Genomic DNA, 18,146 nt, shown 5'->3' on the forward strand with positions numbered 1-18,146 from the left:
TTTAAGAAAGTACTTGCAATCTACATGTGTGGTTATGGCTCGTGTTGCGTGAGGTCAGAATTCTACAGTCTAATCAGATTGCAGATATTTTTGACTTGGTTTATGGTTCATATTTCTTTTTACTTGGCCTATCCACTTAAAAGAAAAACTGGTACAACATTCAGTGTCAGCATAAAGATACAAAAATGAAATACTTGCTAAAACAGTGGATTTCCCATTGTTACAGTTTTGTAGGCACATTGAAGCATTTGAGCAGTTCACGCCCACCACTGTTACTAGGCAACAGGACACAACACGACTTGAGCAAATACGAAATATTTAGGCCTACTTTTTTTTTTCTTTGATTGTTCTGTTATAAACTTTGCCCTGCTATTTGAAGATTTGCCTATTAAATTTCACTTTTATTTTATCTTTAAAAGTTTTTTTTATTTATTTTTTTATTCCGAACATATGAATTTGTTAGGTCTTTGAGTAACAAAACTTACCAGTCCTCATATCTTTTAAGAATGTGTGTTTATATATTTTGTTATAGTCTAAAACTACGGTCAAATGTAAGTATCTGGGATTTCCGTGGGGTCTCGAAAGCAGCAGCGCGTGTCCCGCAGACGTTAGCCTCTGTTAGCATTAGCTTGAGCTGCTGAAGAAACAGCGCATCTCTTCATCATCACTGAACACAATGATCCGAAACTCCGCTGGACGCTAGAAGAGCCACACTCCGGCCGACAGTAAGTGCACATGCACATAGAACACACTGAGTGTGTTCAGACAGTGTTCAGAGGAAAGCACCCGAAAGCAGCAGGTGCACCTCGGCTCTGCGGCGGGGGATGTCGCAGTGAGTGTCCGGGATGGGGGCTTCATGACTCGGCCTGCCTCTGCAGCAGCGCCCGGTGTTTGTGCACCGCAGATATATCAGACTAATTAGATTCAAGGACAATTATCCCACATTTGTCCTCGGTCTTTAACTGTGTTTATGGTTTGAAATGTCAGGCTGTTAGATCCTTTCTGTGACCTCCACTAGTCCACTTGTCATGAAACATTTATGAGTGTTCAAGAAAAAAAAAGGAATTTTGGATTAATTTCAACTTTAATTTGTCTGTGACCTCCAGTGGTCCACTTGTCATGAAACATTTATGAATGTTCAAGAAAAAAAAGGAATTTTAGATCAATTTAAACTTTAATTTATCTATGACCTCCACTTGTCATTAAGCGGAATTTTGGACCTAATGAACTTTAATTTGGAATGAAAAGAATAATTAAATTACTGACAAACTATAACAGAATGGAAGATGGGCAGGTTTAATTTTTAAAAGATTTCTAGATTTCAGATGGCATCACACTTCTCACAGGAGGCAGGTTTAATAAAATAAAATGACTCGTGTTAATCTGCAAAGTTGTATGTTGTATTCATAGATGGATAATGTGATGTAATGATTGGTTCCAACAGTTTGTAGAGCGGTATGTTTTGATATAATCCTACTGAAAATGTTACTGAAGAAACACAGTTGTTTTTATATTAAATTTGTGGTGACACTGTTTTGTAATTTTCTATTGTGCTCTACAAAGCTCAGTATTTTTTCAATACCTGTTTTCAGTTCAGTCTTTTTGTACCAGTTGTAACCAAAACGTTTTATTTGATGAGAAGAATATTAGCCCTAGCCTTCTCTGAAAGAGACATCCTCACAACCTGTGTACTATATGAAAGAATAAGCTGCACTTTATTTTGTCATAAGGCTTATATATTAAAACTAAATGTTATTGTGTGTTTTGCAGAAATGAGCCGCTTCAGTGCAGACAACAATAACTTCCCATATGATAATAACATCCTGGTTCTGGACATGGTTCTGGGGTCTCTGTGGGGGGTTCCTCAGCCCATCAACTGGGACAACGTGGCCAAACTGGTGCCTGGGTTCACACCAAAGGAGGTAACTGTTGTTTACAAAAGTGCACAAGTACCTCTCTCTCTCTCTCTCTCTCTCTGTCTCTGTCTGTCTCTCACTCTCATATTTGCAAGTATTGATTGTGTTTGCATCACAACATTGTAGAATCCCTTAGTTTAAAATGAGCTGGAGGACAGGTCAGAATTCTCAGGTGGAATTTGTTGTTTATTTGTCAAATTGGACAGAGAGACAGACAGACAGACAAATACTTTATTAATTCTAAGGGAAATTTGAGTTTTGCTGCAGCAAACTGTTGATGTTGCAGCAACATTTCCACTGCACGTCTTTGTGTGTCAGTCAAAGGTCTCAGGTCAGTTTAACAGGAGGACTGGTCAGGGAGGTTCAGCAGATTCTGTGTCAGAACAGTTTGAGGAGAGGAAGAGCCAAAAGTGTCCCTCCTCTGTGTCCTGCACCATCACAGCAGCTTCCAGGGTGCGCCAGGTGAACACATCAGGAAAGACTTCATTCTTGTTCCGCTCTGGTGTTTCTGTTGGTGAAGAAATGGTCCATTCTCTCAAAGTGTTTCCTCTGGAAGATCTTCTGCCACATTTGTTGTCACATATGGTGTAAAAACCCTGTAGCATCTCAAAAGTCCCTAGCTAGCCCCCTGCACAGTCTCCATAGATACAGGAAAAACACACAGCTCATTTCACAAAATCCAAAAGACCCTTACTTTTGTCCTGTTGTTAAAAACTGAGCTCAAAAAACAAAAAGTTTCTAAATCTGCTCAGTGTGAGGCACAGGTAGCAACAAAAGCAGCCAAACACTCCAGTGCCATGGAATCCAAAAGTTGCAGTTTTGTTGACCTGGTTTATGGCTAATCCCTCTGTGATTACTGGACTATCCACATGAAACAGACACTGGCACAGAGTTCAAGTAAATAAATAAAATGGAAATACTTTTAGCTCTCACCTCAGAAAGTGGTGCAATTATTCATCCCCACAGATGTGATTGTTGTCAGTGGAAATGACTGAAAAACACTTCAAAACACCATAAGTTTGTGGAGCCGATCCTAAACAATTATTAAGTTGTATATCATGAGTTTGGATATTTCTTTCAAAAACGGTGAATCTATAGGCCCCCGCCTCCATCGGAAATTATGACATTGTCAAATTCTTATGAATGCCACTTTTTTGTAATATTGTACTCATCATTTATTCTTAAAGTTTTGAGCACACTTTGGATTTACTTCAGTTTACTTCGGTATATCTTTCTGTTCTTCATTTTTCTCTTCACTTTTTGGTGCCACATATTATTTGATTCATTGACTGAATTTCACATCAGCTATAACACAAATATAACACACATTGACATTTTCCCTAGAGAGTTATTGCATATGACTTTAAACCTCTGCATTTCCTTCAGTGTTCACTGAGGTTTGAGGAGCTGAAGACGTCTGGAGCATTCCCACATTTGGATAACGAGTGTAACACCCTGACTGAAGGCACCAGTCCGTCTGCAGATACAGGGAACACAGAGGGGGCCGAGGAGGAGGTCCGCGGGCAGAGCAAAAACACAGGTATAACCAGTATATCTGAACAGCTTTCCTTCAGATTCTCTTTTTTGTCTTGAACATATCCTTGGAGACATGCACCAGAATATAAGTTCCCATTTGAATTGAATTAATAATAATTTATGTGTGTGGGACTTCTGCCCTTCTTTCTGTGCTCACAGTTGGGCGTAAACCTTCGTTCTCTGGGAGGGTCTGCACTGTGGAGAAGAAGGAGAAACGTGTCACCATTGAAGAGGACGGGAAACCACAGAAACCAAAAGAGTGAGTTGCAGACAGAGGCAGAGGTTGACTGCAGGTGCTGGGGTTAAGGATGGGGTTAAGAATTAATCAGTATTACAATTGTTATGCTTGATTTGAACATGAAAAAAATCAACATGTTCTACCTTTAATGCTCTTGGACATGTTTGAAATGTGCTGAAAAGATTCCAACCTTTATCATTAGTTTTTCCCTAAATCCTTGAGCCTTTGTTTGATCTTAGTCGCTCTCTGCCTGTGCCCAGTCCAAACATGGTGATCCACGTGTGTGATGAGACCAAGAGCCTGAAGCAGGACTTCACGTGTCCTCGTGAGCTCCTCGTGAAGGAGATGAAGTACTTCTCCGAGTATTTGTCTGTGGACGCCCAGCGCTGGGACGAGGTGGACATCTCTGTGCACTGTGATGTCCAGATCTTTGACTGGCTCATGAACTACGTCAGGAGGAACGCAGGCGGAGACGGGGCCAAGGACAAGCCCAGGCTGGGTATGAAAGCACTAATGGACTATTAGTAGTAACAGTCTTAGTTTTATTTTTTTATTTTATATATTTTTTCATTTGAAGTGTGAATTATGTTTAGTTTAGATTATTTGGACAGTTTACATTTTACTGTACATTATATGTCTACATCATCATTTCATAGTAGCATATAGTATAGCAGCATAGCACTGGAGTAAGCACAAACTGGTGCTAAGCACAGTCATTTATGGTGTGATCAAATCCAACTGGAAAAATGCTAAGCAAAAGTGAATTTAGGAGTACATTTCCTCACTACCTTAGTTTAGTAGTTGTAAATATGATTTTTTTAATAAAAGCAGTTCCACTAAAAGCTATGAAAGAAGGTAAACAGTGTCCTATGAATAAATACATCAAAATGATTAAAAATGACTCTGCTGACTGCTGGTCAAATTTAGGCATTAGAACTTTAACACGAACAGTGCTTGGTCAGATTTTGATTGTTGAATCATCTGAAACATTGTTCAGCAATGTTCCTTCATTTTCATTCACTTCTCATTCATTTGGTCACATGATGTTTGTGTTTTGCAGAGCCCAGTAATGTGATCTCCATCCTGATCTCTTCTGAGTTTCTGAAGATGGACACTTTGGTGAGTCCTGTGGTTCATGGAGGTGATTAAATTATGGGGATACACTGATTCTTATTTCATATATCCTAATATATCCTAATCTTAAAGGTTATTTAAACTTGGAGGGTTTGTCACCAGAAGATGTCATTGCTTTGTCTACAATTTTAAATAGTGTGGCATTAAACTTTTCTATCTCCGTGGAGACAAGCAGGTGCTGTGACCAGGTCAAATCTGTGGAGAGGTGAACCCACTCACAATGCAAACAAAAAATAATATCTGTAATTTCATAAATGCAAGTCTGATAAATTGAACGCTATACAGCTGAACAACTGTCAGATGCAGATTTGTTGACCTGGTTCATATCTCTGTAATTACTGGGCCTATCCACACGAAACAAAAACTGGCACAAAGTTCAGTGTCTTCTGTCAGTATAAATAAACATGGTATTAGAATGCCATTATTCAGCCCCAAAGACATGATTGTTTCAAGACTTTAGTTAGAGTTATACAGGCACTTCGTCTGAAATGACCTAATCTAATTGTAGACCATGAACAGAACCTTTCCTCTGTGTGTGTATGAGTGCAGGTGGAGGAGTGTATCCAGTACTGTCACAAACACATGAGCGCCATAGTGTCCACTCCCTGTAACATGAACTGCATCAACAGTAACCTGGCCTCACGCATCTCTGAACAGTTCAACCACAACGAGGCCGATGACATCCGCGACAAGAAGGACAAGTTCAAGAGGTCAGGAGCACTCAACTGTCTCCACATGAGCTTTTAAAGACGCCGGACCTGATTTTTACTGTCTCAAAAACAGAACTACAACATTTTATAAAAGTGCAGTGGTCCAGCGGTCTTCTTCACTTGCCTTATACATTCAGACCATCCTAATTATTCACCATGATGAGTTTATAAGAGCTTTTCACAACTTTTAGAGGCCAGAGCAGAATTTTGCAGTCACCACTAACTATAACTAGGACGCAAACAGTGCTCTTCCTGGTTTGCGGAGGATTAGAAACGTATTTAATTAGATGCAAACAGCACACAACGGTCTCATTTTGACCCTAACTGCTGCTTTTATGATACTTGTTCCGTACTGGACCAAATACAGAGACAAACAGGTGATTGTTTATAATCCAGAGCAGCTGATGGCCAATAAACTTTGCAGATATTTCCACTTTTCAGGATATCAGCTATCGGCCTTCAGTCTCCAGCAGAAGCCGATATTTTGTTTGGGCCAACCAGCAGCCTAAAAATACAATTTATCTGAACACTTTAGTGCAAAGGTGACACTGCACAAACTGTGACTACACTGCTCTCTTATCCAGTCTGTTGTAAAACTAGATTGTGGATGAATTTGTAGTAAATTTAAATAGCATCATTTCACGGATCAAGGCTGACCGTACATGTGGGCTCAAAAATCTGGATAGACAGTTGGAATCTTCTTATTAGTTGATTTAACTTTGTCTTTATTGCAGTAAATTGTTCCAGAAGAAGATTGAGCGCCTCTTTGATCCACTTTATAAAAACAGAGACTCACCTGGAAACGCCTCTACACTGTACAGGTGAGGAGACAATAGTTTACATATGTATGGTGCATTCAGTTTCACAATCATTACATCACAACTGGGACTAAACTGGGACTAAACTTTGAACGAAACCAAGACAGGACCAAGGGCTTGTTTACGCTTATGGATAAAAATGACAAAATATTTTATCGGAAGTGCCTTTTGTTTAGACAGTGACAGCGTTTTTGGGCTTAAAAACGCAAAAATCTGAAACCACCCTCCAGAGTGGAAAAGCTGAATACGCTCCGCCGTAATGTTTCTGTCTACACTGCCCAAGACTCAAAACTCTGGTCAGATCTGCTCACGTCACGTACATGTTTATGTCACATACATCACCACCTAGCGTCACCACTGAGCCGCCTGGCATGCATACTCAATCAAATTCCACACACTGTTGCGTCACATGCAGATTTCCTCCTGAAAACACTCGTCCAAACACGGAATAAACGCGGAATAAAAAGTGAAGACACGACCACATTTGAAACTTCTGTTCAAATTCTTTTGTGTCTTCTGTTCATCATATAAATGTAGCCCAAATCTACTTTACTCTGCTCAAATGGGTCCAAAACCAGGGCGATTTTGATAGACAATGCGCAGTCAAAAATTTTCTAAAGTAAAAGTAAAAGAGTAAGTAAAAGAAAAGTACTTCTCCTTTCTTCTGAAGCCTACACCTAAATTTCTAAACCTGCTTAGTTCTGCTGCTCTATAATTCCAGAAGTGTATTATTCAGACAAGTAAAACTGATTTGCACTATAGTTTTATGTAATTTCAACACCAGGTTTAGTTATGACCAAGTATTATACAAAAAGTTTTAAAAAATCTGGTATACACATGTACAGCACTAGATCATGTGTAGTGTGTTTGGGGCTTTGGATTTGTGCAGAGTTATAGAAGAAATAACTATCTGCATTTAGGTGTGGCCTGTGCCGGAAGCTTCTGACCAGAGACACAGAGAGGAGGATCTGCTGTGTCCACGGGAAGATCAACGTGGACCAGAGAGGAGAAATCATCTACACACACAGCAGGTTTCTAACACATACTGTACTTCAAACATTTAACTAACTTTAAATAGATTTCAAACTGTACAGATATTTTTATAGATATAAGCTGGTTTGATTGGATGAATAATAAAATAAGCCCTCTCCATGTGTGTTTCAGACAGAAGAGTTGGGATGTTCATGACTTTCTGTCTGACCAGTTTGAGGAGCTGAAGTCCTGGGTCCTGGTTTACTGGAGACTCTGGGGAACCATCAACCACTTAACCTGCTCCAGGTGTCAACAGGTGGGAGCCACACCAACCAAACACTTCAGCAGGTGTCCACAGGTGACAGAGTGTACATGTGGACTGTTATTATATCACAGCGTATTTCACTTATAATGCAGGAAAAAGAGGACTGTAGTTTTGACTCAGCTTTTGCTTTTTGTTTGTCTCTGTTGAAGTAGTGATAACAAATGCGCTGCTCCTATGGAAGTTAGTTAACCATGTAGTGAGGGCAGTTTGAATATTGATACGATAAGAATGAGTCTGGTGACAGTAATTTAGCACATCTCCGAAACTGCTGTATAAATGTGGTTAAAGGTACCCAGGGTGAAGCCATGAGGGCTCTAGACCCACTCCTCTGTTTAAGTCAGACTGAACAAGTAAAAAGTCTTTGTTGTATTTTTCAGGTGTTTGTGTGCTCAGAGTTGACCCAGTGCCGGTACCACCCTGACAGTGTGCAGTACCCAGGATCAGCTGAGAAGGGTGGACATGGAGCGGGAGTGTACCCTTGCTGCAACCAGAGGGTCCTGAGGTTTGACCCCTCTGCTATGCCCAAGGTTTGCTAACTGGCTAATAGACTAATGATTTTATGTGTTTTTAAAAATATGACTGTATTTTGACTGTTTACTCCAGGCACGTTCCAACTATGGAACCGTTTTGTCAAAACAGACCTGGTAGCAAACTTTTGTGGTCCCAGGCTCCTTGGTGAATCATCTGAAAATGCAATTGGCAGTGTTACTGGAACTTCAAGTAAAATCCTACATGATCTTTAATCACAAACTTCAGAATGTCTCCAGATCTTGAGCTAGTCTTGGGCAGGACTAACTTGGCAGTTTTGATTTATGGGGCATATTTTAAGTTGATGAGGGAAACCGGAGTGCCCTGAAGAAGCCCACCCAGACACAGAGAGAACATGCAAACTCCACACAGAGAGGCCTGGGAGTCAAACCGGGAACCTGCTAAACACACAGCCACTGTACGAGATATTTAGGTTTTGTGCCTGAATAAAGACACAGCAGCTCAGTCAAAGGTGTATGATTAATGAATGAATGATCCTGTGTTAAACTCAGTTTGATTAAACAAAGACTTTTATGATGAGCCAAAATACAGCCTGCCCAGTCTGTGGCCCTCGGTGACATTTCTATTTCATTTGGGCCTTGCTGGAGTTTGAACACCGCTGGTTTAGTCTGATTGTGTACACACATATGTTTGTTACACACACACACACACACACACACACACATATGTTTGTTACACACACACATATATGTTTGTTACACACACATATATGTGTGTTACACACACATATATGTTTGTTTCACCTTGTAGACATGTGTGTATTGTCCTGTGTGTTCAGGGCTGTAGGATGAGGGATCACATCGTGAGTCTCCCTGATGATGCAGACGAGGCTCACACCAGAGTCCTGAACGATCTGCTACTGCACAGAGATGCAGTGTGTGTGTCTGCTCCTAACCTCACAGACAGGTACTACTGCTACTGCTACTACTACTACTACTGCTACTGCTACTGCAGTGTGTGTCTGCTCCTAACCACACAGACAGGTACTACTGCTACTGCTACTACTACTACTACTGCTACTGCTGCTACTGCAGTGTGTGTCTGCTCCTAACCACACAGACAGGTACTACTACTGCTACTACTACTACTACTGCTACTACTGCTACTGCAGTGTGTCTGCTCCTAACCACACAGACAGGTACTACTACTACTACTATTACTACCACAACTGCACCTGTTGATGTCTTGTAATAAAAAAAACAACAAAAACATTTAAAATGTAATTGTCGCACACTTTAATCCCGTCCTGTGTGTGTTGTGTTTCAGCCCAGATGAGAGCACCTCCAGCTCAGAGAAGCTCCAGGACTGTGAGGTTCTACTGGAGCCCACTTTAGTCGGACCCAACCGAGCTGACGGACCAACAGTGAGTCTGGACCAGGACTAAACCAGGACTAAACCAGGACTACATCAGGGCTTAAATTTAATAAGAAATATAAAACTGGACTCACTGTAATATTGGTTTGTTCTTAATTTTAACTGGATGCTTCTCTTTCTGTTTTTGACCAGTTTTCTCTTCTGAAAAACTGGAGCCTTCAGTTGGTAAGACCTTTTATAACTCCTTCAGATTTTAATGAGGAAACATATGAGATTAATTTGAGTTTTTGTTTCATATGGATAGGCCCAATAATTACAGAGATATTATCCATAAATCAGGTGAAACCATCTTCAGTCTGATGGACATTTTATAATGAGACTCATAGAATTCTGACCTGTCCTCTAGTTCAGTTTAAACTCTAGGCAGTTTATAATATTGTGATGTCACCGTTGTATCATGCACAGTGCAGGGGAGGCTCTGTATGTTTGCTGTTTCCTGTTCCAGAAGCAGCAGTGTCTCCTGTCTGAGGATGAGGAGTGCACCACGGGGTCAGAGGTCACAGAGGACGAGGTTGGAGACGAAGAGGAACTCAACAAGAAACAAGGTCAAGATTGTACTGCTATTAAATAGAAGTATGATGTGAAGTACAGATAGACGAGGGAAGAGATTTGATAGTATGAATAGATACATAGAAAAACAGATGAAGCTCTGAGAGACGAGAGCGATGAAAAATGTTCAGTTAAAGCAGGTTATTAACTGAACGCTTTCACTTCTAAACTTGTGTATATGGTGTTATAATAGTATTGCAAACTAGGTACATTTGCAGCTTTCAGGTCAAAAGCATATAAAAATGAGTGTGTCCTTGCTCCAGTGGCTTCTGCAATTTTTATTTTTTATTTTTTGCACTCAACCCTCTCTTTTCACCACTACCTACACACGCTCACTGCCCTCTTCTTACTTCTTTGTCTAATTGTATTTTCTTAATCGGTGATACATGTAGGAGTCAGCAGCGTCACATAGTCATTTTGTACAAATGAAAAAAAATCCCACTACTCTCTAGTGTGATGTGCAGCTCTCCATAGAAGGAGCCTGTTCTTTATTGTGATGACATTTATGGTGACGTCAGCTCCCATTGGGCGCCACAGTCAGCACATTTGTTTTTTTTCATTGTTGTTTTAGATGGATATTGTGATTTTAAATGTCCAAATGATAACAGAATGATCCACTGGTGTCATATATTATAACTATAGAGCCGGCACAAGCACAATAGGTTTGCGTTAACAGTTTAGTTTAGCCATGCAGTTACAGGCATTGTCCAGCAGGTGTCATCACTGTCTGTTTTGTGTTTGACAGCGGCGAAAAAGGCCAAAAAAACTCCCCGTCCTCTGAAGAAGCAGCTGTCATCCCCCAACTTCAGTCGTCGAGAGAAGAGTGACAAAGTGGGTCACACAACACAGAAGCTGGAATAAACTAAACTAGAGCAAATACAAGGCTGACAAAGTCCTAGTGACCAAAACTAAACGACTAAACATGCTAAACGCAGTGACTCATTCTATCACACATACAAGCACATATCTATATCACACTGAAGTTGACAGAATTCCATTTTCTTTGGTGAGGACTACACAGACATGTGTCTAGACCATTATTTAGCTTTTTGTTGATTGTATTTAAAGTGTAATATTGATCTAAAACAGATCAGTTATAGAAACTGTTCCTGTTCGAAATTGCAGAATTGATTCTCTGCTTTTTATTATGGAATTTTGCTATTTTAATTGCGATGGCGTAAAATGAAGAGGAGAACTCGGCGTCTCAACTGAATTCAGTGATTAAGTGATTTTAGATCAATAATTTAAAATGTCCAAAATATAACATAAGGATTCAAGGTGGATATGGTGCTTTGTTAAAACACTGTAGTGCACTTTAACTTGAGCCCACAGAAAGATAAAACTGCCCACTGCTTTGCTCAAGGTTTGGAGTGAGACAGAGCTGTGGAGGTTTCAAATCATAATCACTGAATAAATAGTTTTCTTTAGTGTTATGCTTTCAGTATGTAGAGTAGTGCCTTAGAAGAGAATGAAATAACAAAAATGATTTGACAGTAAATCTTCCAACTGAAGAGAAGTCGCATATATCAGCCTCAAAATACTGTGCCTTTAATGAGATGTTCATGTTTGATTTGTGTCTCTTCTCTTCTCAGGCGCAGATGAAAGACAGCACTCCTTTCACGTGAGTAGACATTTTAGACATCTGTATTTGATTTGTTTTAGATTTAATTTATTCAAGTTTGACTTGGCAGGAGACAACATTACTAATGTTAATTCAATCACAACATCAGAAAAAGATAAAACATTCCCATAAAAGCTTTTCCTGGGACCAGAAAACACCCTTCTTCAGTATTTTATAAAGATGTGAGTCTGGTCACTGCTGAATCTCCTCTTGTTCAGATGGGTGTGATTGACAGGTGGATTAAACACAGATCATGGGATAAAACAAAAGATAAAATACCACAGGGAACTGAAAAACAGATTTCTGCAGAATCAATGAGCAAAGTACTAAACTTTGTTCATCTGAGGGGAGCAAAATGTCATTTAATTTGTTAATGATAGTTGACCAATGAGCTCCTTCGTTTTACATGTAACACTGAAATAAACAAATCTGATTGGATGATCACGTTTCGCTGGACTTGAGAAACAACAGAGGGAGTGGGGACCATCTGTATAAAAATACAGAGAGATATTTGTCTGGATTAGCAAGCTCAAATCAAGCTGAAATTGTGAACAGGTCTATACAAAATGCAACAATAAAATAGAATAAAAAAGTTATTTTTATGTTATGGACTTTTTTTTATTTTTACATTATAGTATATTTGTTATATTTGTGTTTCAGCGTCAGTCTTCAGAAAAGTAAATGGGACTCCAGCAGATCTCTGAGGTACAACCAGGACGCACAGAGGGAGGAGGGTAAGGACTGTGGAAACAAGCGTTTTAACGCTGCACTGTGGAATTTTTCACCATCACTACCACCTGCACCATAGTAATAACTATTTGAAACAAAATATTATATCTTTTGATTGTAGAAAAGTTATTAAAATACCGCCTTTAACAGGAAGTTGAAACTCATGAATATAAAACTATGACAAATATTTGAACCACCGTAGTCTCAGTCCCAACCACTTATTTCACTGTTCTTAAGATATTGTCTCTTTTCTCTTCTGATTTCATTTGTATGTGGTGAAAGCGTTGTCTTCTTCTGTCCCTCAGACCAGCGGAGGATGGCAGAGATCATCGGACATTTGACTAAGATGAGGTTTGGAGATCATGAGCAGAGCCGAGCCAAAGACAGACAAGAGGTGAGACGATGTCCGGTCTGTGGGTTTATTTACATTTACACTCGTGCTCAGGACAAGTCTAACTGCTCTTTTCACTCAAATCTACTTAACATACTTTAAATGTAACATGCTGAAAATGTAAACATGTAAATTGTAATGAATGCCATTATTTAAGTAACTCTGCCAACAACAAAATATCCTACTGTGTTATCATATTGTCTACAGCAGTGTAGTTTAGACCTCTACAAAATCAGTGAGATTCTTGTCACTTGAGATTTCAGTCTTCTCTCAAATGTTAATGCTAGTCAGTGTGTTTAAAATATCTTCTTTAAATGGTAAAAAGATGTTTCCTAATCGTTCTGCTCTTGTCCCCAGTCTTCAGAGATCATATAAACTCAAATCTTGTTTTAGCGTTCAGCTTCAACTTTCAGCTTTATTATTGTCCCAGAGGGAAATAGTTGTGCAGCAGTGTGAGACAAACAGTACACACATACAATACAATTCAGTAATGCACTAAACCACAGCTTAAACTTAGCTCAACAATGCAGACAAACATTCCCTTAAAAATAGGCAAAAAAGAACAACAGATGTAACCGCATTTCACCACGACTGATCTGAGCTGTAACAGCATTCATCCTGGTTATGGCTTCAGAAATAAAGGAAGTCTGAGCTGTCTGAGTCCTGATCTGGAGCATTCACAGACGCCAGCCAAAAGGAAGGAGGTTAAATTCCTCAAAAAACGCGTGTGCTCAGGGCTCTCCATTATTTGTTGGGCCTTCTGTTGTAGACGTGCTGCTGCTGGGACTGCTGTAAGATGACAGTTTTACCTGCCATTTTCACCAATCGAGCCAGACGGTTTCTACACGACACAGAGAGGGAACCGAACCAACAGATAATACAAAATACAAGAGTAGATTCAATACAGCTCAGGTCAATAAGAACATTATTGATGTTAATAGATTTCATTTTCCTTAAAAAGGGCAGTCTTTGCCAGGACCAGTATTACACTATTTTCTCATCTGTGTTGCAATGTTGTTTCCTCACACACAATTTCTGCATATTTAGGCTGACTTCTCTCAGAACAGAACAGAAAACACTCACTGTTCCACCTTGTGATGTCATGTTTTAATACATTTAGTGCTTCACTGTGTTTTTAAACTCAATAAACCTTCACCAGAATCATTTGGATAATTTCAGTCCTGGAATTGCCGTTCTCTACTGAACTAAAGGTAAAAGGAGCTGTTCACTTGAAAACTACCACTTCATGACATCACATGGTGGAGCAGAGCATTTTGAGCTTTGGAGATATAGACAGACTAATAATAAAGGGTTACTCAAACTTGTGAATGAAGCAAAACACAACTCCAGGTCTGTTTTTGATGTAGTAACGCCATTCTAACATGACTTAAAGCTCCATTTTGCGTAATATAGGAATGAACTCTCCCTGTTTTTGTCTGATAACATGTAAAGTAACTGTATCTCTTGTGACTGCAGCCGTCAGGAGGGATCTACTCCAGACTCGAGGCTCAGTTCAGAAACTCTCTTCAGCAGAGACAGGTGCACGAGAAGACTCCCAGGTACAACAGCTTTATGTTTCTCCAGTGACGATGTTCAGAAATGTGATCAGACTTAGACCTATAAATGTTCTGCTTTAGGTTCTAGCATCACACTAAATAATAATCATTTGATTTACATTATATACATTTAAAAATCCTTACATATTCACTTATAAGACATCCAAAGCGTTTTACAGTGCTTTATTCATTCACTCCACACAGACTGATAGAAGTGAGGCTGCACACATCACATACAAACTACACAACAACAGTAGTGATGCACTTATCCAATACCGATCCAATACTGCTATCTGAAACTGAAAAATGAACTTGTTTGGATATCGGCTTCTAAATACTGATTCAGCCAACAGATTGGACCTGTAAAATAATAAGATGATTTACTGGTTGTAGTCGCCCGGAAAGTCTCAGAATGTTTGTAGTGTTGAACCATTTAAAGTTGTTTTGTAGTAACTTAAAGAGCCCATCTCATGCAAAATCAACTTTTCAGAGTTTTCTACCTTCTAAGAGTGATGTGTGAGCCTTGTATTTGTTGCCCAAGTGTTTTTTAGAATGATTCGGTGTTTTTTTAACAAATTGCAGCGTGTTTCTGTCACCCTCCCACGTGACAACAAACTAAAGCTGCTACAAAGATGACGCGGCACATACACCTATGACACTTTTGACGTAGCAGAAAACGCTTTGCATCCGCCCCCCTCCCCCGCACCACCATCTCCGCCCCGCCTCCACCCCACATCGACTGACAATTCCCACATGAACACCTAAACAGAAGCGACTGCATAAGCTCATTGTTCTACACTGCAGTGAACACGATATAATAAGTTGATCTACTAGTGTTTATTAATACTTTACCAATTAGTAATGTTCAGCTGATGTGGACGCGGTGCTTGAGCTTCGTGCTCCTCAAAGTCCTCGTCCGATTCCAGGTCCAACACATGCGGCTGAACGCGCTGTATCTCCATGATGAATAAAAGTTTATTCCTACCACTGTCAGGGTGCACATCTGTCTCCCCCTCCCTCCCTGAGATGAGCGGAGGAAGGGCGGCTCACTCGTCGCCTACGTCACGTTTGGAGGGCGGAGCCTGTGCTTTCTCAGGACGGGCGGGGGGAGGAGCAATAGTCGGTCTTTCATAGTTCCTGTTCTGTGACTGACTCCAAGAAATCAGTAAGATTTCATAACTATTGTGTAGTGGATGTTACAAAACCCAAACTGCGCTTGTATATGTGCAGAAGTGATTTTGCCTGAGATGGGCCCTTTAAGAGATAAATAACAACTATATACAGGGTTCCCACGGTCATGGAAATCCTGGAAAAGTAATTTTAGTATCTCTTTCATGCAACTCCAGCGTTCTGTTAAGTTCTCATGAGGCTGTTCTGATTATTTCTGAACATCTGCACCTTTTGTTTAAAAGAGACGCCAATAAATGCACTGACAGGATTTTGAATGTTAAAAAACTATAATCCCAAACCATAATGAGTGGGAAGAGTTCACATTTCATATTTAGCCCTAAAAGTCTGATCAGTTCTACACATGTAGGTGCTGTAAAGTCATGGAAAATTCACTTTAGCTCATGAAAAGTTTTGAAATGTTGTCAGTGAAAAAGAATGAGACCCTTGTATGGAACACGTTTGGTTTTGTTTTGTTTTATTTTTGTATAAAAGAATGAAATGCTGTTCTCAGTCTCTGCACTGGTTTCGGTTTATATCAGGTATCAGTATATTTGAAGCTATAGTATTGAAATCAGTATCTGAGCTGAAATAACTGGATTGGTGCATCTCTTAACAACAGTATGCACTAGACTAGAACCACTGCTTCCAACTTCCCAAACCTGTTTCATCAGTGAATTGTACCCAGATTATACTGCAAAATATGGAATCATTTTGCTTAAGCTCTTTATTTCTCATCAGTTTTGCAAAGCTTCAAGACAACAAATACACAAATTTATCCATTTCCTCCCTCACTCTAATGCGGTGTGATCATTTTAGACTTGTAAACACATCGACATTACAATCATTCTCGGTTGTTTTGAACATTACACACATATTTGAAAACACAAATCCAAATGCAGCCTCTTGAAATGTTTCCTTAAATACAGTATGTTATCTCTTTGAATTTTGTATTCCATGTGAACAATAATTATTCTAACTTTTCATTCTCTTTGTTTCCCTGTGCAGGTCTAAAATGCGTTACGCTCAGATCAAATCCACGTAAACCTCCAGCTCCTCGTCTCCTCCAAGCTCAGGTCACGACTCGGGCTGCGTCCCATTTCTGTTGAAGTGCCTCCTTGATCCTCAGAATACTTTCACGTCGAGTTTTATTGTTGTTTTATGATGTTGTAAAAACGTGACAAAGGATGAAAACCGCTTTACGTTTTAGTACACGCCTATTTGAAATGTATCGACTAAATACAGATGGAAAAATCACATGTGCGCTCGCCACAAGTGTTTAGAATTTTTAAACTCTTAACTTAAAGACATGTTTGAATTCTTTTCATTCTGAATTTCATTTATACAATACAATTCAGCTGTCAAATTTCTCAAAAAAGTTGAATTTGAGGCTTTGAAAGTTGAATTTGAGGCTTTGAAAATAGGTTTTGAATCTATTTAAAAGCCACATTTTTTACATTTTAAAATTTTTAAACTGAGAAAAACACTAAGGTATCCTCAAAAAATCTGCGACAGTAACAGATAAAAACAGGGTTAAAACATTGAAAAAGTGAAGTCTGATGAAACAAACCTGATGAAACAAATGATCTTCCATATATGCTGTATTTTATTTAATTTTTATCTCACTAATATTGTGCTGTTTGAAATGAGAATTACATGAACAAATACCTTTTTGAAAGTAACCGGTAAATGACATGTATTATTATTATTTTTTTTTTAAATAAGGTTAAATCCTGAATAGCACCAAATGAAATTGTTTCAGGTGAGGAATCAAGTCGCTACAGAAACTGGACGCAGCTGTGGATTTGGAACTTTTGGTGGAATCATTTGCACTTTGGATTTAAAACTGTAAAACTGCATGTAGATTATTGTACAGTATTACCAATAATAAGAGTCAGAATGGCCTCTGGGCAAAGGACAGTCTCTGAAGAAGGCCCATTTTAGATTTTTCTCCTTGGGGCGGCTGCATTTTAAACGTACCTTTTACACCAGATACCCTTCCAGATGCAATTGTACTCAAATGGACCTAAGACTGGAATGTAACTTATTTAGAAGTAGGAGATTTGAAAACAATACTGAATGTGATGTTATACACTTGAAGGCTTGGCGATTGCACAGAAAATTCACTACTTATTATTACTACTACTACTACTGCTACTCTGGAAGTTTGTTTTATTACCAAAAATGCCTAGAGAAGTATTTTAAATGGTTATATTGCTACTATAAATGCATAAATATTTGAATGTGATCTTGTGAAAATTGCCAGTTGCCATTTTAGTTTTAAGAAATTGAACTCTGATTGTAATTCCATTTACACTGACCACGTGCACTAGTAATAAAATCATGAACGGACAGCAGTAGTGTGTCGTGTGTCCAGTAGATGGCGTTGTTTTACCTCATAAGAGACTTAAACGTGAACTTCCACCCATTTCGTTTTAACTGCCTTTTCTGCTGCTCATTATCTTTCACTGAACCAAATCACAATGAACAAGAAATTCAGGATTCACTCGAAAGTAAAATGGTTTGAACAGCTTCTTTTAAGGCACAATATTGAATCATCA

General features: G+C 39.2%; 1 protein-coding gene across 2 annotated transcripts; it reads left to right on the top strand.

Moving 5' to 3' along the window:
- Nucleotides 1-600: 600 nt before the first annotated feature.
- Nucleotides 601-17,939, top strand: sanbr (SANT and BTB domain regulator of CSR). Of its 2 annotated transcripts, none has more exons than XM_055162996.1 (21): nt 601-725; nt 1,771-1,922; nt 3,303-3,456; nt 3,612-3,711; nt 3,951-4,189; nt 4,751-4,809; nt 5,374-5,534; nt 6,269-6,355; nt 7,273-7,383; nt 7,517-7,682; nt 8,027-8,176; nt 8,977-9,104; nt 9,465-9,561; nt 9,705-9,737; nt 10,018-10,117; nt 10,867-10,952; nt 11,714-11,742; nt 12,403-12,476; nt 12,777-12,865; nt 14,339-14,421; nt 16,594-17,939. In XM_055162996.1, the coding sequence occupies exons 2-21, from the start codon at nt 1,773-1,775 to the stop codon at nt 16,628-16,630; spliced, it is 2,133 nt and encodes a 710-aa protein (XP_055018971.1). In that variant the 5' UTR covers nt 601-725; nt 1,771-1,772; the 3' UTR covers nt 16,631-17,939. The 2 variants fall into 2 exon arrangements, with proteins under 2 accessions (XP_055018971.1, XP_055018972.1); XM_055162997.1 differs by having other exon boundaries at nt 7,517-7,640.
- The last annotated feature ends 207 nt before the right edge of the window (nt 17,940-18,146 follow it).

The sequence above is a fragment of the Boleophthalmus pectinirostris genome, unplaced genomic scaffold, assembly GCF_026225935.1.
Source record: "Boleophthalmus pectinirostris isolate CB_2022bp ecotype Guang Dong unplaced genomic scaffold, ASM2622593v1 HiC_scaffold_5, whole genome shotgun sequence".
Classification (NCBI taxonomy): Eukaryota; Metazoa; Chordata; class Actinopteri; order Gobiiformes; family Gobiidae; genus Boleophthalmus; species Boleophthalmus pectinirostris.